We start from the raw sequence: 20,990 nt of genomic DNA on the forward strand, positions 1-20,990 counted from the left end.
GAACACCTCTGGCTTCATGCAGTTTATTCATTACTTGATATGGCGACAGCGAGCATGAAACAACAAAAGAGGAGATCAAGACGAAGAATAGCCGCTGTTAATTTTCTGTCAAACATTTCATTAGATGGAACCTACAGGGATACTAAATACCCATTATTCAATCCAAAACACCAACGTCTAAAAGATGATATCACGGAAGAAGTGGAAAATCACATAAATAAATCGAGTGCAGAAGAAATTTGTGAGGATGAAAGTGAATCAAGTTTAGAAGGAACTCGAAAAGTATCCGCTCTATCAGCGGTTGAAAATAATATATCTGACAACAAATCCGTCCAAAAAAATGAAAATGTGAATAACTTACAGAGAAATATTTCCAAAGGAAAAAGGGGAAGGTACGTGATTAAAAAGGGGGTCAAATTTGACGTAAGATGGAGGTCAATTTGTGTTCTGTATCAGTCAGCTATTTGACCAGTGGTCATTGATTTTTGTCGGAAAGATAGACCAAGTTCAAGAAACCATGAATGATTAACATACAAATGCGTACAATATTTTGTATTTGTATGTCAATTTCATATGAGCCTATGTTTTAGACTTTTTATTTTTTTAAAAATGTCATTTATCATTTGAATCCTTCATCATCTTGAATTATGTGTGATATCACTGGTAGACAAAAGTCTGATTGAAAGAAAACATCATTTATCGCTTATCTGAGTGGGAGTTGATAAGTTGGTACAAATATACGGACATGCATGTTCATATATATCTCATGCAAGACAGTGGGATTCATTTAGATATTGTGGTTATCATGCAGATCCTGAATCCTTACATTGGGTTTATATATGTATAATGTTATATTTGGATTTATATGATATATACTGGAATTGCGAGTCATCTTTGACCTCATTGACCCTTCAATGAAGTCTAAATGAGGAAACACCTACGGCAGTTGTAGTGCAGGCATTATACACTACAACTGTATGCCAGGAAATAAATAATATTCATTTGTCACACATGACAGGGAAATGGTAAAAAGTGTTTACAGAGGCTAGTGTGACATGATACACACTTCTTACACTAGGTCACTTATAGATGGTGTAAATTCTTTAAGTCTAATTTTCTACAAATAGGATTAAAAGAATCATATAGAAAGACTAATTCAATGCCATGAATAGTATTAGGTTGAATGTAGTGCAATTTCACTTTAGGAAAACCAACCAATAGAAAGACTTTATTAAGAATTCATTTAGGTTAAAAAAAAATCACAGACAAAACACATAATTCATTTTATTTGGAATACACTGCAGCACCTGTGCTACCAATTGAGTATATTGATAGTGAAGAAATGAATTAATGGACCCTAAGGCTGTACAAGACTTTAGCCAGTGTATACGAGTCTAGACTGTTATGTCAGTGTGCATAACATCTTAATGTCTTGTCACTGTACACCCTTAAAATCCTGTAAACATTTCAACAACTCTCAAAAATAGTTTAAACACATACATTATACATGTATGTGCGTAGTTTTATTTATCTGGTGGGAAAAAAAACCCAAAAAGGACAGGAAAGTATTTTTAAACTTTCAAATTTTTGTTGTTGTTTTGAATGCATGGTTTTGGTTAATTCTCATGCAGTTACATAATTTGCAAGTTCACGCAAACACATTTGGCATACATTTCTAATCTCCAGGCATATTTTATGTTTTGGTTTTTTCTTTAATTTATATCTGCCAAAAGATTTTATTATTAACAAAGCTTAACAACTTCAAAGAGATACTGGTCTTGATATTAAACAATAAAATAAACATGAAACACTACATTATAATTTGATAGTAAAGATTATTCTGATAAATGTTCCATTTCTTGACTTAATATTAAAGACCTAGATGTATAATACGAGTTCTTTAATTAAACCTGAACACGTGTGTTAAATATGTCCTTTATTTGTAAAGCCTGTTGGAATCCAGCTGTTTACTGCTGACACACGATAAATTAAATGATTTTATTGAACATCTATATATTCCATCAAAGTTAAATCAATCCACACTATGTAACTTTGATCCCACTTTTTTTTTTGCCTTTGGAAACGCAATTCATTTAGATATAAAAAATTAATTAGTGGATATGATTAACATATATCTGAGTCATATTTAAATTAATATCTTACTTTTTGATAATTTATTCTGTTTGCCAGAACTTTACCAACCCTCTTCCTACGTCAATTTACCATGGCAGTCATAAATTCATTTCAATTGAGACATTTTTTTTTTTCATAAACAATCCCACCTGTATACCTACAACTTGCGTCATAATGTACAAACTTTCTAGATGCACGTAAAGGTGTCACAAATATGTTGTTCCACTTCACTCTATATGTGTTGTGTGTACAGATTTGACAATACAAAAGTACTGGTTTTTTATTTCGGTTTTAAAACAAAGTCTTTGTGACTCATACAGGTTTTCTATATCAAGTCCCTGGAAATCTTATTCATTCGAGCAGTTTGCAGATTATCAATTTTAAAAGAAAAAAAAAATGTTTCTTATTCAAAAAAGATCTGAATATCAATGCAAGAATATATTAAACAAATTATTATTCTGTTTTATAGCTTCTTCTACAGTCATTTAATGATTTGTATATTTTAATTCAATTAATTGTTTTTACATTATGATGAAGATATTAAGGCTTAATTGTGTGGGAGTGCTAACTGTTAGTAATTTAATTATTTTAACAGTTAATTAACTTATTTTAGTCTGATAAGTAAGCGCTTGTAAACCTACAGATACAGTGATTTTTTAGTTTTACTTAATATTTATTTGATCATTGTTTGATTTGATGTAATTGCTCTGTGATACCTCAGAGCTGTAATTCAGGAAGGGGTTGGTGCATTCCCCCCCCCCCCCCCCCCAAAAAAAAAAATTAATTTTTTTTAATAAAAATTCAGAAATTGAACTATTGATCAATTTAATGCTCTATAAAGGGCCTATTGATACTTGTAGGTAAACATATCTAGCCTTGTTGTTGACTCTTGTCGAACAAATCCAACCTTGACCGTCTGCCAGCTTAATACACAGTGTTGATATATACCACAATGACTTTAGATTTTGAACGATAACGCGATCAAAAACATCGCAACAAAAGCAATTCTTCCAAAGGTTAAACAATCAGCTTGAATGGCATTGTTCATATTGGCTTTAGTCTTATTAATCAATATTGAATAATTTGTTAATATGATCATATATTTAAAGTTTTACTTGCAGAAGTACATTTTTAAAGAAACTGCAAAGTAGGTCACATCCATAAACGTGTTTACATGCACGTTTTTGAGAAGATTATTTAAAATTTGACCCACTTGAAAAAAAAAACATTGACCCATTTGCATTACATACATGTATAAGAGTATTAGAGGGTTTATTTTAATTTTAAAAACTATTGTGTGATCATAAAAATGCAATATGCATATACATGTAATACAATGTTTATTGATTGAAGATTTTGCACAATATGATATTGTGTAAAATCTTCAATCAATAAACATTGTATTAAACGGTGTTTAATATTTATTTTTATTGATGCTATTGGGTACTCTCCAATCTTAGGTAAAAGATTAATTTAGGCTGCTTCCATTCTATTTATACTTGAAAATATTTCCTCAGGATAAATCTTAAAAAGATTTGTTTAATTAATCAAACAATTTGTCAAAGTTGTTTCATTGCCAACCACAATACTAGAAAAACTAGTAATTACCTAAATATTTGATACTGTACAGTATTTTTCGAGCATTTGTTAATTGCATTGCGGAGAAGGAAGGACAGAGATTAAAAGACTAAGAACTCAATCAAAACGTTTAATGATTCTATTTGGACCCATTCTTTGTGCGACTTTTATACCCTATAAGAATAAATTTTGCATAGTGTCTTTGTAAAATTTATTCTTGATTAGAATATTATGATTGAGGTGATGATGATGATGATGATGATGATGATGATGGTTTTAAAAATTGTTTGATTGCCATGTGAATTGAATGATACCGTATATAATTGTTTTTATTAATTATTTTCCTCAGTATTGCAGTCAGCATTATTGAGGAGAGGGAAAGATGGAGAAGAGATTCCGGAATTGGATATGCTCCCAAAGACATTCCTGACAAACCAGGTAATATAAGGCTGCATGGAGTAACCAAGGCAACACAAACCAATATAATGAGAAGTGGGTCATACATTTCAATTTGATATACAAATCAACTGAGGTCTGTCAGTTGAGGATATTATGTTACAATATTAATAATATGAGCAACAATTCCAATCTTGCAGAAGAGAAATGTCCGCGACAGGAAGGAAACGTTATTTTCCGAGGGAAGGACCTTCGACAGATGAGTACGGAGACACGAAAGCTGCTCGCAAATGAGAGGTATCATTTTATTTTTGCTGCCTTCGGAGTTGTACAAAGTCTCGTACCTGTCAAACTTTGTTTCACCTGCAAAAATTCCCCCATCAGCATTGGTATTTTTCTTTAGATCACTCCTCTTCTCCAAGATTTGCATGGAAAATGACTTGAATGTTGTTATGCAGACATGTTAGCATTGTTTTGATTGACAGTGTTGTCATATGTATCTTGATTTACAATGACATTTTCATTTTTCATGAACATTTGCTTTGAAAAAATTACATTGTGATTGGTTGAATTTTATTTTTGTCTAAATAATGACAGTCACTGAACTAAATTCTTTTTAGCTTAACGAGGCCGAGTACAGTTCGAGTGCGCACGACTTAGCACATCTTTTTTAGTATTTTCATACAGCCGTATGTGCTAAGTTATAACTTTCTTTTGTATTATGTTTTTTATAGAAAATTAACATTATATGTAATGTTTATTGGTTGAGAAATTGTGATTTTAAGACTTTGATAGGGTAACATGCTTCATCATTTATCAGTATTGTAAACTAAGCATAAAGTTGAGGAATAAAGTCAGATCTGTTCATTTATTTTAGGTTGAATTGGATTATCAAATAAAGAATTTATTGACAGAGCATCAAGAGAAACATAAAATCAATTTAAAAATGTTATTGCATTAAAAATAAATTTTTATCTGCCATCATCTACCGCAGTATGTCAATAAGTTGGGGAAAAAAATCGTTTTTGATATTTACCTTGACCAACTTGGCAAACCATGAGATAAACATTTTAATTTCACCGATAGGTGACTTTTCACAATAGATTTTCACATATATAAAAGAAAAAGAAATCCTAGTGCAGAAATACAAATAATGTGCAGAAAATATGAATACATGTATTTAGCGCTTTTTCAACAGGGCCCATATATAGGGTCCAATCGTAAAAATTGATAACTTTCCAGACAACTATCTAGGAAATTGGGGTGGTAAATGAATATTTTTTTTATCTTAAAATATTTGACATTACATGCAAGAAATTTTATAAATATATTAAGGGTAGAAATAATTAGACTTGGCCTCTGTTAAAGCCTTTTTGGATTTTTTTTTATATTAAGAAGCATTAAATGATGGCAACAGTAAACTTAATTCTTAATATTATCTTTTTAAATTGTACCTGATGTTTTAATTTATTTTTCATATAATGCTTATATAGCGCTTTAGCAATAAGAAATTATTATAGTTAAACCTTTAATAGAATATATATCTTCCAATTAAACATGCAGTTCTATTAACAAATATAGTATGATATAGTTACTCTAGAATTATCTTTTTATGGTTATGTAGATGCTATTTTACAACAATACTGTACATTTCATTCCATCAATCATTTTGGTCAAAATTGCTTAATAGCTTAAATGTCTGTTCATAAATAACAGCAGGCGAAGGATTTTAGGCGGATGTTATATACAGGAATGAACTTTGATGACTTTGTTTTGTGGTTACGAGTGTGTTAATAACCGTTACATCACACAGAATGACTTGGACATTTATTGTGAAGCATTGGAACAATGCACATTGACTTGTCAGTCACCACTTTGAATTTAGTGGCTCTCTCTCTTTTAAATATGTTTACTACAAGTTCAAGTTTTGGTGAACAAAGGTCAAAAGCCAGCTTAGTCTATGGCATTTAGCAATTGGCTCTGCTTTTAAGAAACAATAACCAGTTCAAGTCTAGGCTTAAAGGTCAAAGGTTAAAAAGCCAGCTAGGATGGGCTGTTAACTTGCTCACCATGTGCTTCTTCTTTTTTTATATATATATTGCGGTCTTCTCATAATTTTTGATACAAATCTTATGCTTTAATTAATTAATTTGATAATAAGTGTGAAACAGTACATCTTGTTAGCATGTTACTTATAAATGCACATGAACACACTTGTACTATAACAGCACATACAGCATTCATTGATGCAATGTTCAACAATAAACAATGCTGAAATACTCATACACAATGCCAGTTTTTTAACTTCTGCATAGACATCTTCATGTTAAGCGCTCGATTGTACAATCTATGAAAAATATGACCTAAAATAAAGAGTGAACAAAAACTGATCTAACTTTAAAAACTTGATACCAAGGAAAATCTTCATACATATATCAAGTGTGTTTTTCATTTATGCATGAGGAAGAAATTAACTTTTTTCTCTCTGATATAACAGTTTGCTAGAATTACATTACACGTACCTAGATTGCATTTCTTCTCCTATCTCATCTCTGAACGCATGCTTTTTTTACAAGGTTGATGATTGTCTCAAAAAAGAAAAACCCCTTCGTTGTCTCCTCAACCCTGATGTACAGTCGTAAATCACAGATGCGCAGGTAGGTCAACTCTCAAGGACAAAAGGTCAAGGACAAAGGTCAAGGCCATTTGATAGTTTTATGCCCAGTTACCTTGAAGGGCTGTGTGATCATGTTTTTGCCCATCACCATCTTTTGCTCACTTTTTATGCAATCATTTTAGGACGTCGATTATTCATAACTAGCTTTTATCTTTACATGTATCATGTTATTGATAATCAGATTTAGACATTTTGTTAGTAGATAGAAAACTTTGGTTTGTGTATTTATTGTACCTAAGTTAGTGTCTGTGTTGACGTAAAAAAAAACAAAAAAAAGAAAAACATTATTTTTGATACTTGTAGTGAATAAATCTAATCATCTAATCCACATGTGCAAACAAAACGTTTGTCATACTTTATACATGTTCATGATTTTATATTTTCTATATTCGAAGCTTTTAAAAAGGAAAATACTAAGCTTGCTTTAAAGCTGCTTAACATTAATATTTAAACCCTTGAAAAATATTATTTGATCAAAATTTTGTTCTGTTTTTTTTTTAATTTACAATGTTGTTTTCTTACTGTGTTGTTGGTGTACATTTGTAGAGACGAGGAAATCTTTGCCAGGGCCAGGACTGTGTCAGGGTCAGGTTCAAGGTCACTGTCCCAGGAGGGGCTGCTCTACCTGGGTCTCCATGCCATAGGGAAGGTGGAGGAGGGGCAGGTAAAAACTGACCAGTTTATGTCTCAAAAATGGAAGGAGGGTGGGTGGGGGTGTTCTGATATGTTAGAAGTATATACACTGTTAAGTGGAGTCACTGATTGAGATTGTTTATTTACTGGTACTAAATGGATACAGGTACCTATCTTTATTACTAGAACTAGTACAATATAGTATACAAGCAGTACTTTTAAAGCAAAATTGAATTTGAAAAATAATTTGCTTAGCTTCATACAGGTTTCCTGTATAGAGGGACATATTCGCCCCGTTTATTTTCGCCCACATCTGTGAGCAAATTGAAGACTGGGCGAATTTAAAAAAAAAAATTAATTACTGTGTTAATTCGATAGAGTGTCGGTATTTATCATACAACCGTAGGCGAATTGGATATGTAGATGGAAGAAAAAAATAGATGGGGTAAAAATAACCCTGTCTACAGTTTTATCGCATATTTATGAAAATGGACAGGAGAAATTGTAAATGCATGTTGAACAGCTCATGTTTTGTCATTTTTAGGACATCTCCTATGCAGATTTCCTGGTACCCTCAAAATCACATCTCAGGAGGGTCTCGTCAGAGAGGGGGCCATTGAATGCCATGGAAGCAGCCCCCAACCATCAAAATCTTACTGCAGGTAAAAAAATTTCACACACTCCATAACCAAAAAACCATATCATTTTATTAGCCATAAAATTTCTCATATTCCCAGCCTTTCCCACTTAGAATTAAAAGCCGTTCTTATGTTTTGGAGGTTTCTTATATTGTATTTATGTTATTGGTTGTTTTTTTTTTATTTCATGTACCATATAATAGGCTTATTATAGGCTTTGAAGGCTTTTAGTAGAAATTCATCGATTGTTGGGTTATGCATAAACTTTTTTTTAATGATGGATGAAGTTATGCTTTTTCCTTTATTTTGTAAGCACAACAAAATACATGTACTATATACCAATAATGCTCTAAAGAAGGAACTTTTTGTTGATCAATTTTCCTTGATAATGACTTGATAATTTCCTTCTATTGAGGTGCATTATGTTGTAGGTCAGTTATAAAACAGGTACATGCACCGATTGTTAATACGGTACATGGCCACACATGTGACAGGTATTTATGTAAATTGACCTAGAGTTGATCTCAAGGGGAAATATTGATAAACATTTCTACTGATATTGGTAGATATGTAAAAATGTTTAGAAATAGTCTAGGGTTCAAAATATGAATAAAGGTTATTTTTTATGCATGGTATTAAATAGAAATGCCGGTGACATCTCTTTTCATCATCGGTTAAATGCATTATGTAATAGTTTTCATTATTGGTTAAATGCATAATGTAATAGGGAGTCTTATTTAAAGTTATATTGAAAGATCAGCAATGAATATACATGTAAAAGAGAAAGAAATAATATAACGTAGAAAAATAAAAACACACAAAAAAAGTGCTAATAATATTTTACTAGTACAGTATTTCACTATACTAAGAGTCAGTGTTTTCAGAAAGGGTATGCATGTTCTTTTTCCATGCTCTAGGCCTTTGACTTTATGAAAATCAAACAAAGCATTCAAAATGGGATGCAGATCGTCTTGAAACGTAACTTAATTTTGATGTAGTTTTAAGACACTTCATGTGTTGTATAGAATGCTTTGCACATTGTTTGTCCCCAAAGTGATAATACATGTATTAGATCATATACAAATAATTATGATATAAATGACCTCTATTTAGGACAAATCGGGATCAGTCTTACTCGATAGAAATAGCATTATCGCTTTGTTAGCCTTGTAACCATCCAATTTATTGTTATACAATGTCACGGCAGAAAAATCAAAACAAGGTGACTTTTGTTATGTAATGTCATTGCATTGTGTAATTTGGAGTTTTTAAAAAATGCAAAATTAAAATGCTGAAGTGAAATCTGACAGGTCGAGAGCTGACCAGGAGTAGGTCACATGACCCCAATCTGCTCCTACATCGACCGTCAAACGCTCCGTCACTGGAGAAAGGTATCATGTCTGGAACAGTGGTGTCAACGGGCCTTCTTGTTTAGGGACGGTTGATAATTAAACGATTTATCTCCAATTGATTACAGATAATAGGAAATCAAGATTTTAGAGTAAATTTTTTTATTAGGATGTTGGAAATTCATTTCTTTTCTCCTTTTCTATGGAATTAAAAAAAAATATTAATTGGAGGACAGTAAATTGTGTCTTTTTTTTCTTTTTTATTTTATAAAGCAAAAATATTTTTAATTGCATGGAACTATGGGAAATTCAAATTGCAATTATTCTCCCTTCTGACATATTTTTGATGAATTTGACTAATTGAGCAAAACAAAAAATATGATAAAGTAAATATTGAGTTTATCTAGATAGTCTATTCAAACTAAATAATGTTCTGTTAAATGACATAGCAAGACTATGATTCTATAGCAGCTCAATTCCTTTCATGAGAGTTTAATAAAAAAAAGTCTGTCAAAAAACAAATTTTAATTCAAACTTAAGAAAATTAATTAAATTAAATTAAATTGTTGCTAAACAAGAAGGCCTGAAGGGTTTAGTGTGCTTACATTTGCTTTGCTAGACCTTCCTTCCTATCACCATAGTTACCAGAATATAGTGTGTAGTAGCCATTTGTAATGCATGATTCCCTTCATCTTCAACGAATCTTTAACACTGAACAATCTGTAACTATAGATTTGTAGTGTGTATTCAATTAAAGAAAATCTTAGAATTAATGTTCAAATATTGAGGTTCAGTATACATATCTGAAAAAATCAAATATTTAAAATATTTTGGATTTATGAATTTTATGAATATACTTTTGAAATATGGGGGGGGGGATACAAAAGATAATTGTCCCCTAAGAGTCAGGGGAGGGGAGTGTATGTTCAGGATTATGTTTGTTTATTTTATATTGAACCTTAATTTAACTCATTCAATTTGTTTGTACCAGTAATTATAATTTTAAAATTCATCATTCAAAATTCTTTGAATTTTTAACATTTAGAAAAAGTTTCAATTTTTTCTTTCCATTTACTTTTTATCTTTCAATACTATTTTTTTTTTAATTGTTGAGTTTACAAAAAGAAAATCTTTTTTGATGATCATCTATATTGAGTTAATTTTGATGTCAAACTTAGTTGGTTTTAGATGTATGTGTTTACTAACATGCCAAAACAGATATGGCTGTAAAGTAATGTGTACTACATGTACCTTAGTACTAACAATGGAGTAGCACTTGTTTTACTTTGAAGTTGTCCACATTAGTCTGTATATAATGACTAGGAATATGTAACTTAACTATATTGTAGAGCATATGACTTAGGGCATTAATTAATTTTAAAAAAAATGAATCAAAACAATTTTCTTTTAATTTTCAATTATTGAATGATGTAATTATACTTTTCTTATGTCATATTTTCTTTGGTGGAATGAAGACTATGAAATGCAGTGTATGATCAAGGACTATAATATGAACACGTTTCAGACTGATCTCATGGCACAGTAAATTAGAATGAACATTTACGCAAGCTTCAATATGAACACTAGCCATTGTATGAAGATATGCTTTGATATATCCATCAGCTTCAGTATGAACAAATTTCATAGTATGAACATACTATCTACTCTATGAACACATTCTACAATATGAACATTTTATATGGTTTATTGTGAACACAACTTTCGAAAACAAGGTTTGGATAAATTTAAACATGTTAAGTTAATGGAATATAAGATATTAAAGAACATTTGTTTCAATGATAACATTTTTCCTAGAGGGAACACAAAATGATGACATTACAGTTGAAGATGCTAGTCAAAGATAGCATTGTGAAAAATTAAGTGACAAGACTGTATGAGACATGTTCAGTGAAGTGATATATATATGCAGCAGGAAAAATTGTACCTGTTTATGAACATGTAAAAACAATGCCATCTTTTTTTTTTTAGCATACTTATTACCTTTCTTACGACTTTTACACCCAATTTCACTTTTGACCTACGCAGCAATGTTAAGGCGTCCCGATGCTAAAATACGGCTGGAAAACGATATTATTTGAATCATCGCAAAAATACTTTGACCGGGAGTATTTCTTAAAATCTATGTTACATTTATTGACACCGATGTTAAACATTATATTTGATGCATTTTTGTGACGTCATATGTACTTTGCAATCACGTGACATGCGAATCCTAATACATGTATTGCAAATGATCTTTCTAAATCGCATCGGCGCAGGTGATTAATGACATTAAATCATACATATTTTTAAGAAAAATCCTTTGTTGAGTCATATACTTTGAAGTTCTTGCTTGGGAAAGAAATAGATATTTCGTTTATGGAAGATATTGTTGAAACATTACACAAAATCATCAAAATAATGCACATTTTTACTAATCAAGAGCAATTTACAAAAAATTGGGGTAAATCCGTGGGTTTCCCAAGCACGATTCACAATGGTACTTATATTCTCTACCAATTTTGCGATAAATATTCTAAAATTGTGTTGATCTTTCACCTGGGTAAGCTGGTTTTACATGCATTAAAATTTCTTCATTTAGTTGTTTACACGTAACAGGGAGAGTCTCCAAACCACTAGTCTATAAATAGTCTTTTACTTAAAACGAAGCTTTAAATCTGCCGATTATTTGATACTGGGTTTTAATATGAATGAATTCTGAACGTGTAGCATTAACGGCAGCATTTATGTAAAGGAAACATGCGGTATTATACTGGTTTGATATAATTCACTTTTAACATTAAGAAACATTCCCAGGGCTGTAAACTATCGACAGGAATGCAGATCGTGACGTCAAAGTTAATTATGACATCATATCGTATGAAGTACAGACAAGTGACTTTCTACACATCGCTGTAAAATCCATCGGGAAGCCTTAACATGCCCGCGTAGTACCATCATACACAATGAATTATATACAGCACATGTATTATGACATGCTATCTGCACAAAATTTATTAAAAAATAGAAGTCCATGGTTTTTTGCAGTGAACATTTGGCTTTAACTTTGTTGAAAGATTCATACAGAGTACTCTGAAATGATTTTTTGTCTGTGATGTGTTTTTGTGTCTTTATGTGTGTTTGTTTTTGTGTTCACAGTTCCAGAGGAGGCCACAACTGATTGGTACGACCCCAATGCACTGGACGACCGTGAGCTGCAATGTGGGAGCTACAAGACTCTGCTGACATTTTCCTCCTATGTGGTGAGTGATCAACAGCTTCATGAATCTAAAGATCATCTAGAATTTATTGAACTTAATTTACCAAGACTGTGTTTCTTTCAAAATGTTCAATTATCAATGAATGCAGACATCGTCGGAAACCCACGGCCAGTATTGCATACAATACAACCCATTGGAAGCCACGCATATGTTTACTGAGTTAGTGTATGTGAGACTGGCCATATGAGTTTCTGACAACTTGCAGACATCAATAAAACATTTTCAAATCATAAAATGTGAAGTGTCATCAATCAAAAATGTAAATAATATAAAATTAAGCGGCGCATATCAATACAAAACAACAATAGCAGCAATATTTAAAATGGACGTCAGCCTTGCATAATTTACAGTTCTAGGTTTATATATTATTCAAATGTTACCATTATTATTTTGGAGAATTCCAAAATTTTCTTTGATACTGGTGGATGTTTATATCATGTAAAAAAATTTTACTAACTTTCTGATTTCTTATTTTTTTTTGTTTCAGACTTCAGTAATAGACTATGTGAAACCTTCAACTCTGAAGAAAGAGATCAATGAAAAGTTCAGAGAGAAATACCCAGCCATTCAACTGACCTTGACCAAGCTCAGAAGGTCAGAGAAAAGAAAGTTATGAAAAACTGTGTTAAGAAAAAGATTTTCACTTTATACATATATTTATTAATAGTATAGGAAAAATTTATTGTATTATTTTGGATTTTTTCAGCATTAAGAGGGAGCTAAAAGTGATAACACATACCAAGGTAAAATTATGGAAGATTTTCTTATGATTGATTTTAAAATGAATCTACATAAAACCAATCCAAATTTTCTTTAGAAATCCTGGTGATTTAGAAAGAAAATTGTTGTTTCTTTTTGTGACAGTGTCCATTAAATTTTTGTGTTACCTCTTTCAGTGTGGTTTAGACCTATGGATCGTGGCCCAAGCATATGTTTATTTTGAGAAACTGATATTAAAGGTATGTTACAATTATCATCATTTGATATTACAAAATAATCTGCAAGATATAACTCATTTTAACTTTTGTACTTTTTATGTATAACAGAGTCAAATATCTTTATTTGACATGTACATTGTACATGTATCAACTTCCAAACATACTTTTGTATTTTTATATTATAATTTATGATAAATACCTTGACTTTTCTTAGTTATTGAAAGTGAGTGCTAAATGTTACTGTAGATTCCTTATTTTATGTGAGTCCGAAAAATAAATGCAAGATTCTAAAATCTGTGAGATGTGCTTCTCGCGATTTTACGCAGATATTGAAACACTGCGTTTACCGGTAGATAGGAATCTACAGTATTGCATTTTCGGTGAAAATCTTCATCTCTTCTTCTCATTTTCTATGTTTCATTACTTGTAGCTGATGATTAATAAGCAGAATAGGAAGCTATGTGCTGGAGCCAGTCTGTTATTGGCTGCCAAACTGAGTGACATCAAAGGGGCGGAGCTTACAAAGCTCATCATGGTTGGTCACTCTTGTGTCATTACATTATGCCCTTCAAAAAAGAAAAGCGCATTAAATGTACAATTTTTTAGTGAAATGAAGTAAAATTTATTAAATGAATTACCAATATAAACTAATGTTTCATATTGTTTTCTAAATTAGGGATTACCGGTACTTCTAACTTATTTTGATGAGCCTATTCAATATTAACTGCAATCTTAAAACTTATTGATGTTAACATAGCTAGATTATCATATTTAGAGCCAAGCTGGTTTTTTTCTTGTTTTAATTATACATAAATGCAAACTTGAAGTAATAGACATGAGGAAAAACATAAGAAGGTTAAATTTGAAAAGCATTTGAAATTAAGCATGTTTACAATATTTCTTAATCAACTAATTGTTACAAAATTTGAAAAGCATTTGAAATTAAGCATGTTTGTAATATTTCATACTCCACTGATTGTAGCAAATAGAGGAGGACTTCCGTCTGCCCAGGAAGGAGCTGTTGGTGTTTGAGTTTGCATGTCTGGTGGCCCTCGAGTTCTCCCTCCACGTGTCCGACACTGAGGTGTTTCCCCACTACCAGAGACTGCTCTACCAGTCCTGACCCAGTTCTGACCCATCTCTACGGACACTGGGTCAACACACAAAGTCGACGAGACAGGACAATGTTCAGTCACCCATGAAGTCAACGGGACACAATAAGTCAACGAGACTCGACAATGTTAAATCGTCTCGCATGTCGAGACTTAACTTCTTAACTCGTCTCAAAAAGAAATAGTCATTATTTTTTTTTTCTGTAGGATGTAGGATATTACTTATTATTATTGAATAAGCTTGCCTTACTTTTAAAGTCAGGGTTCTGACTCAAATAAAACTACCTGATGAGTCTTAAGTTAGTTTCAAGTCAGAAAGAAATCAGCTTTCTGTAAAATCCCAAACACTTAACAAATCTTTTTTCTTAACACAACTGATTTCATTATATTTGTTAAAAGCAATAATTTAAAGCCCAAATTTTCCAGTTTTCATTGTCTCCTCTTCAGTTTCAAATATATGTCGCCTTCTATGCATGTGGATATTACAGACATCTTTGGGTAAAACCAGTGATATCATGAAGTTAATGGCTGCTAAATCATATTTGTAACCCCTGTTGTTTTCATCATTCCAGACTTGATTTCAGATTTGTAATATACGGTACATATGTACAGTAAAATTTGTCTTATCTGACATCTTATTAACGGTAACTAATTAATGGAAAGAAAAAATGTTTAGTATTAGGACATGGATCTTGAAAAGTAAGGAGAAATAAGGATGTGTTTCATTATAAACAATGTTCACAATATGTAATTTTCAGATAAGACAGGTTTAACTGTTAGAACCAGATTTTTATCTCTCTCATATTCCCCTTCATGTTTGTTGCATACTTTGATTAAATTCCACATATGAATGGTCATTATTCATTGAAGTTAACAAAGCTTGTATAAATATGAACATTTTTTTTTTCATTTATGACCAGACGTTTTGTGGTACATATATGTATTTGTTAACTTGTTAGCTTTTTGTGGAAGGAAATTTAAACAGAACATGATTTTATTTAAATGCATTGGAAACAAACTTTCATTGTGCAAGAGTTTATATCAGAATTGAAGATTTTTTATGATAACTATGTATACGTTCTTAATTTGAGAGATTTTGACAATTTTACAACTTGGGTTATGCTTGCATATGTTACATTCCAAGGTTGTAAAATGAAACACCAAAGTTAGGTTGGATGTTGTCAGTAGTTTTGATCTCATTTGTTTTAATAGTCAATAATGCCATCCTTAAAAATTGGTTTGCTTGGAATTGCCGCCAAGAGGAGGTTTCTAGACCCAGGAGGCAGGGAAGGGATTTTTTTCTAAAACTTGAAGTTTAACTAATTAAGAATTTGTAAAAAATAAAAATCTCAACATAAAAAAAACTTTTTGTTTTTTGCTAAGGGGTGGGGGTTTCAATGAGGTGGGAGGCAATTCCAAACAAACAATAGTTTTGTTTTGGCGTATTATGTTCTTACATCTCATTCCATCAAACCAGGCTGTAATACAGTGTAACTAGTCGTTATACCCTAACATTGAACAGGCAAAATTTACAGTGAACTCAAGTACACACACACACACATATACTTACACACACCCACTGAACTTCTGTTAGCTTACAAGGTTAGCCAGAACTGGTCTTTTCTTGGCATCTGTGCAATAGCATGAATGAAATTAATATAAAAATTTGATCTCCCTGTAAAAGTCTGCAACATTTTTCTTATTTTCTCCTTTAAACAGTTTAGTGAGAAGCAGTGAGCGGCTTTCTGTTTGCGGTTTGCAGGAACTGCTCTTCTCTTTCCCAAAAATATGTGTCAAACTTTACAAGCCTTCATTACATATTCATACCTACAGTGTATAAGTACCATTATAGGTAATTTAGTCACACTTTAATCGTGTAAATTGACGAACAATATCATCTTGCATGTACATATACCATATTATTAACAAGAAGTTATCGATTTTCTTTTTTTAATTCAAACTTACTGTAAATACACTGTACTTATTTGATGTTTTTATAAATAATGATATCACAGAGTATTTTGCTATTTATATGTATGTATTTTCTTGTAATAATGTGTACGTTCTTGTTCAATGCAAATAGGGCCAACCTTAGTATCACGAGGGAGAGACTATATGTGTTATTATTTTTGTGTGTGCCTGTACATTAACTTTATTTTTTTTGTACATATCTTGATGTCAATGAGCATTGTTTTATTAACCAATCAGTGCTAAGATGCCACAGGTAAAAAAAATTTTTTAAGTGAAACAAAATATCTTTTTTTTCATAGGATGTAGAAATCAGTTGAAGAGATCACCATTTTTACCTTACTGGATAAAAGATCTTTCTGAAACTGAAATTTATTAACCATAAGATAGTGAAAATCTTGCTTAGCTAATGAAACTAACAAATGTTTTTACAAGTTGTATTTATTTACCTTTCTTAAGTCTGTGATCTCAAAGGTCTGATTTGATCAGGATGTTACCTTGCATATTTATTTTAAGATAAAAGTTGATGGAAAACATTAATTGTATAAGGGACAAAGAAGTATTTATGGTTAACAAAATTTCATACATATCTCCTGTACATGTCAGATCAAAGAAGGATTCGGAGTACCGGTACTACTAAAATCTGTAAGAATTTGTGCTTAATTCCCTAGTGCTCTAAATCATTTTACCCTAAAAAAAAAATTTTGTTTGATTCTCAGGAAAACATACTCATAACACAGTAATTACTTTCAGTTCAAAGCGTATGAACAACAAGATTTCTCATTTTTTCAATCTACAATTCATCATTATATTCATAGACTAAAAACAAAAAAAATATCGAGATTATTAGTGCATGTTCTCTCATGGAAGAAAGTGATTTCTTCTTACTCAGCGAGTAAATTTTCTGTGATAATCTTATTTATTCAACGTTTGATTCCAATTTTGAAGGAAAAATATCTGAAAAGTAGAAATTTTAACATCAGTCAACTCTCTAAAGTCTCCATAAAAGTGGACTGGGCTTTACCAATTACCGGTAATTGTCATATTAGACCTTTTGTTATAAAATTTTTAAATCTTCTATATTTAAGTTCAGTTATGTCACTATCTTGTTTTGTTGTGGAATCATTTGTTTTACTTGTTCATGGGAATAGACAATTTTCACCTCATGGATATACTGTAAATTCCTTATTCTACCTGAGTACTTAATTCCGGGATCCCGCCTTTTTGCATAAAATCGCAAGGATATTAAAATAATATTAATTGATATTGGAACTTTTATCCTTAATTTTTATAGTTCTCAACTCTCAGAAAATAATAGCAAGATTTTAAAATCAGCAAGGTGTGCTTCTTAATTACGATTATATGCGGATATTAATTCCTCACGTTTAATTAGGAATCTACAGTATACAGTAGTAGGAATATAAATTTATATCCATGAAAACCAGAGAGGCTGATCCTAAACAAACAATAAATGATTTCACGGCATCTTCATCTATAAAAGCTGTTTGGGTTTTTTTCCTCTCTACGTTTTTCATAAAAACACATTCATGAGGCATCAAATTGTCTATTTATTTTTCTTTGCAGATTTTTACTTTGCTCCTATGTATCTATTTATTTTCTTTTTTCTTGTAGTCATCATTTATATATGTTTCATGATCTATAAAGGAGTAAAAAGACATCACATATGCCTACCGGTAATTGTAACTTCTTGCTTTCCAGAACCAAGCAGATATTCTTTGTGAAATATAAAGGGAAAGGGAATTAGAAGGAACAAAAACAGAATTTGTAAATTTGTGATACAAAGAATAAAACAATCCTTGGTACTTGTATCATTTTTCACAGCTGTAATACTGGGTACAAGCTGTAAGTTAACTTTTACTATTCATAATTTAAATGAGCAAAATTCAAGACTTAATTTTCATTATTTCTAATATTTCTCGCCTTTTATCAATATTGTCTCCTGTAAAACATTATCTGCAAAGGCTCAGTCTAAAAAAATTAATTACTACAAACCAGTTTATTACTTCTCAATGGCGAAACCAAGTCTTTGCAAATAAAGGGTAGATTACAGTTGAAGGAATAGACAAGGCTAAAGATACCTGGAAGGGGAATGGGGCACTTTGTGTCTTAGTAAACATTGCCCCACCCCATGCCCATGCTTGAAAGACTTCCTTGGTATAGATTCCTAGATTGCCTTGCAAACAGAAAGTTAGATTCCCCATTTCCCCCACTTAGACTTTGAAAACATGCATCATCCCACCTCCTTTTAAAATGGTAACTTTATAAATGATATATTTTACCGGTATGTAAATTGGATTCTATTTTTCCACGAACAAAAATAAAAGGTCAAGTGCAATACAGGATTACATAATATCAGAAGAAGCTGTTAATTTTCAACCAGCCAAATACAGTAAGGTTGCTTTTACAGTTGGATAATGAGCAGTGGCGTAGGATGAATGTTTTTCTACGAACAATTGTTTAAGGATTTTTTCCATCATTTTTCATTTGTGAGTTTTTTCAGGACAAAAATTTTCTTCCCATAATTTAAGTTGTACAACTAGTACATTAAATTTGCTATAAAGTTACATGCATTTAGTTAATGACCCATGATGAAAAAAAATTCATGAACAAATGTTGAATCAAAAGTTTATTAACCAGTTTGAAAGGATTTTTAAATGTTGTTTTTGTTTTTTTCATGACAAGCGTATTGAGAAATACATGTACTGTGTCAAAATTCAAATTGAATATTTTTTTCCTCTTTGGTGTATGTTTGTCATTAGCAATTCTGTACATAGTACTTAATGTATTATGTATTTTGTACAGTTCTTGTGCTATTGTTATAGACATGTTGATTACACTTCAAGCTGTGCAGTTGTGTGACCAATAAAGTTGACCAATAAGAAAACTGTTGAGACTTGTGATTTTTTATCAGATAATTTTAAAAAAAATTTAAAGATTTCTGAAATGTATTGCAAACATGGTCTTGTAAATTGATACAGTATAAGCTTAGTTAAAGTTAAATCCTTCTCTGAGCCATGAAGGAACATAAGGCCGGCACTGTGTTTTCCGTGAAGCTAAGCGAATGAGTCATTGACTCCCCCTGGATAGACATGAGTCCATCAAAGATTGACTCATAGTTAATGCTGGTACCCAATTTCAGCTGGGTGGACTGAGACAATGTAGATAAAGTGCTAATTTGTCTAAGGGCACAACATCAAGTGACCAGAGCAGGGTTTAAAAAAGCAACCTTTGGGTTATACTGCAGGCCCAACACCTTTGACCACTGAGCCATGTGCTTCTGAGTATAAGCTGCTTTACTGATCTATTTTCAACATTTTGTAAAGGACTGAACAATATATACAGAAGACTGCTTTGGCTAGAACGTGGATGCAGGCTGATGTCTTTTTAATGAACATTAGCCGTTACATAATGACATTCCATTTCCATAAAAAAGAACACCCACTCCTGTTAACTAGCAGTCAACATGTTTTGCAAAATGAGACTTGTATTGGATAATGAAATTGAGACATAAGATAGATGAAAACATTTCGAAAAGAGAAAAACATATGTACATGTACTGGTATTCAAAATTGAGAAAACATGATATATACCGGTTATCATCGCGGGGAATCCCTACACAGGCTTTCTCTCTATTCTAAATTATAAACCCCAGCTGGATTCAGCAAAAAAAAATCCACTCTTGCCAGCTGACATGCAGGCTTTGCTAAATGAATTTTAAGCTTTTATGAAAAAGGAAGAGATGAACATTTTGAAAGATAAAAATAATAATGTGTTTTCATGATACCCCAGAGAAAACACTTACTTTCCTAGTCTTATAATACCAAGCTTTAGCAAAGTTGGCAAGAGTGGGTTGTGTCTTAAGATATTGCCACAATTACCACCTCCTAATTTTTTATGGTAAAAATTGACACGATTTTTTGGAAGAGTTTTAATGCTTGTACGTATCATAGCTGATAGTTCACACTGCTTTCGGTCGTTGTTGTCTTTGCTCATAAAGCAGAACATTGAATTGTTATTCAATCTCTGTCATAATGCATCTGCATAATAAATGGCGCTGGTTGAACAATTATGCATTATAAGTTGGTTGAGAATTATGGACATATTTCCTTTTCCTCATTAATGCATAGTTGCATGGTTGAAAATCATAGATATCCTCTTTCATTCATAGATGCATGGTTGAGAATTATGAATATTCCCTTTCTCTCGATCATTAATGCACAAATGCATGGTTCAGAATTATGGAATCCGATATTCTTTTTCGTTCAT

At 31.6% G+C, this 20,990-nt stretch overlaps 1 protein-coding gene across 3 annotated transcripts; it reads left to right on the forward strand.

The window, feature by feature from the left end:
• Position 1: 1 nt before the first annotated feature.
• On the forward strand, positions 2-19,608 carry LOC105341085 (CDK5 and ABL1 enzyme substrate 1). 3 transcript variants are annotated; one of them, XM_011447386.4, is made up of 13 exons: positions 2-392; positions 4,061-4,149; positions 4,308-4,404; positions 6,684-6,764; positions 7,331-7,448; positions 7,962-8,079; positions 9,366-9,446; positions 12,564-12,667; positions 13,173-13,279; positions 13,392-13,428; positions 13,582-13,644; positions 14,054-14,158; positions 14,606-19,608. In XM_011447386.4, exons 1-13 carry the CDS (start codon positions 40-42, stop codon positions 14,744-14,746), a joined length of 1,494 nt encoding a protein of 497 aa, XP_011445688.1. In that variant the 5' UTR covers positions 2-39; the 3' UTR covers positions 14,747-19,608. The 3 variants fall into 3 exon arrangements, with proteins under 3 accessions (XP_011445688.1, XP_011445689.1, XP_011445690.1); XM_011447387.4 differs by lacking the exon at positions 9,366-9,446; XM_011447388.4 differs by lacking the exon at positions 6,684-6,764.
• Positions 19,609-20,990: the final 1,382 nt, after the last annotated feature.

This window comes from Magallana gigas, chromosome 7 (genome assembly GCF_963853765.1).
Source record: "Magallana gigas chromosome 7, xbMagGiga1.1, whole genome shotgun sequence".
NCBI classification, from domain to species: Eukaryota; Metazoa; Mollusca; class Bivalvia; order Ostreida; family Ostreidae; genus Magallana; species Magallana gigas.

Excerpts from the sequence above, each read along its gene's own strand:
- LOC105341085 (XM_011447386.4), top strand. The coding sequence starts at position 40 with ATGGCGACAGCGAGCATGAAACAACAAAAGAGGAGATCAAGACGAAGA. Across the intron at positions 9,447-12,563 it reads CGCTCCGTCACTGGAGAAAG|TTCCAGAGGAGGCCACAACT; the intron begins GTATCATGTCTG and ends TTGTGTTCACAG. Across the intron at positions 13,429-13,581 it reads AAGTGATAACACATACCAAG|TGTGGTTTAGACCTATGGAT; the intron begins GTAAAATTATGG and ends TACCTCTTTCAG.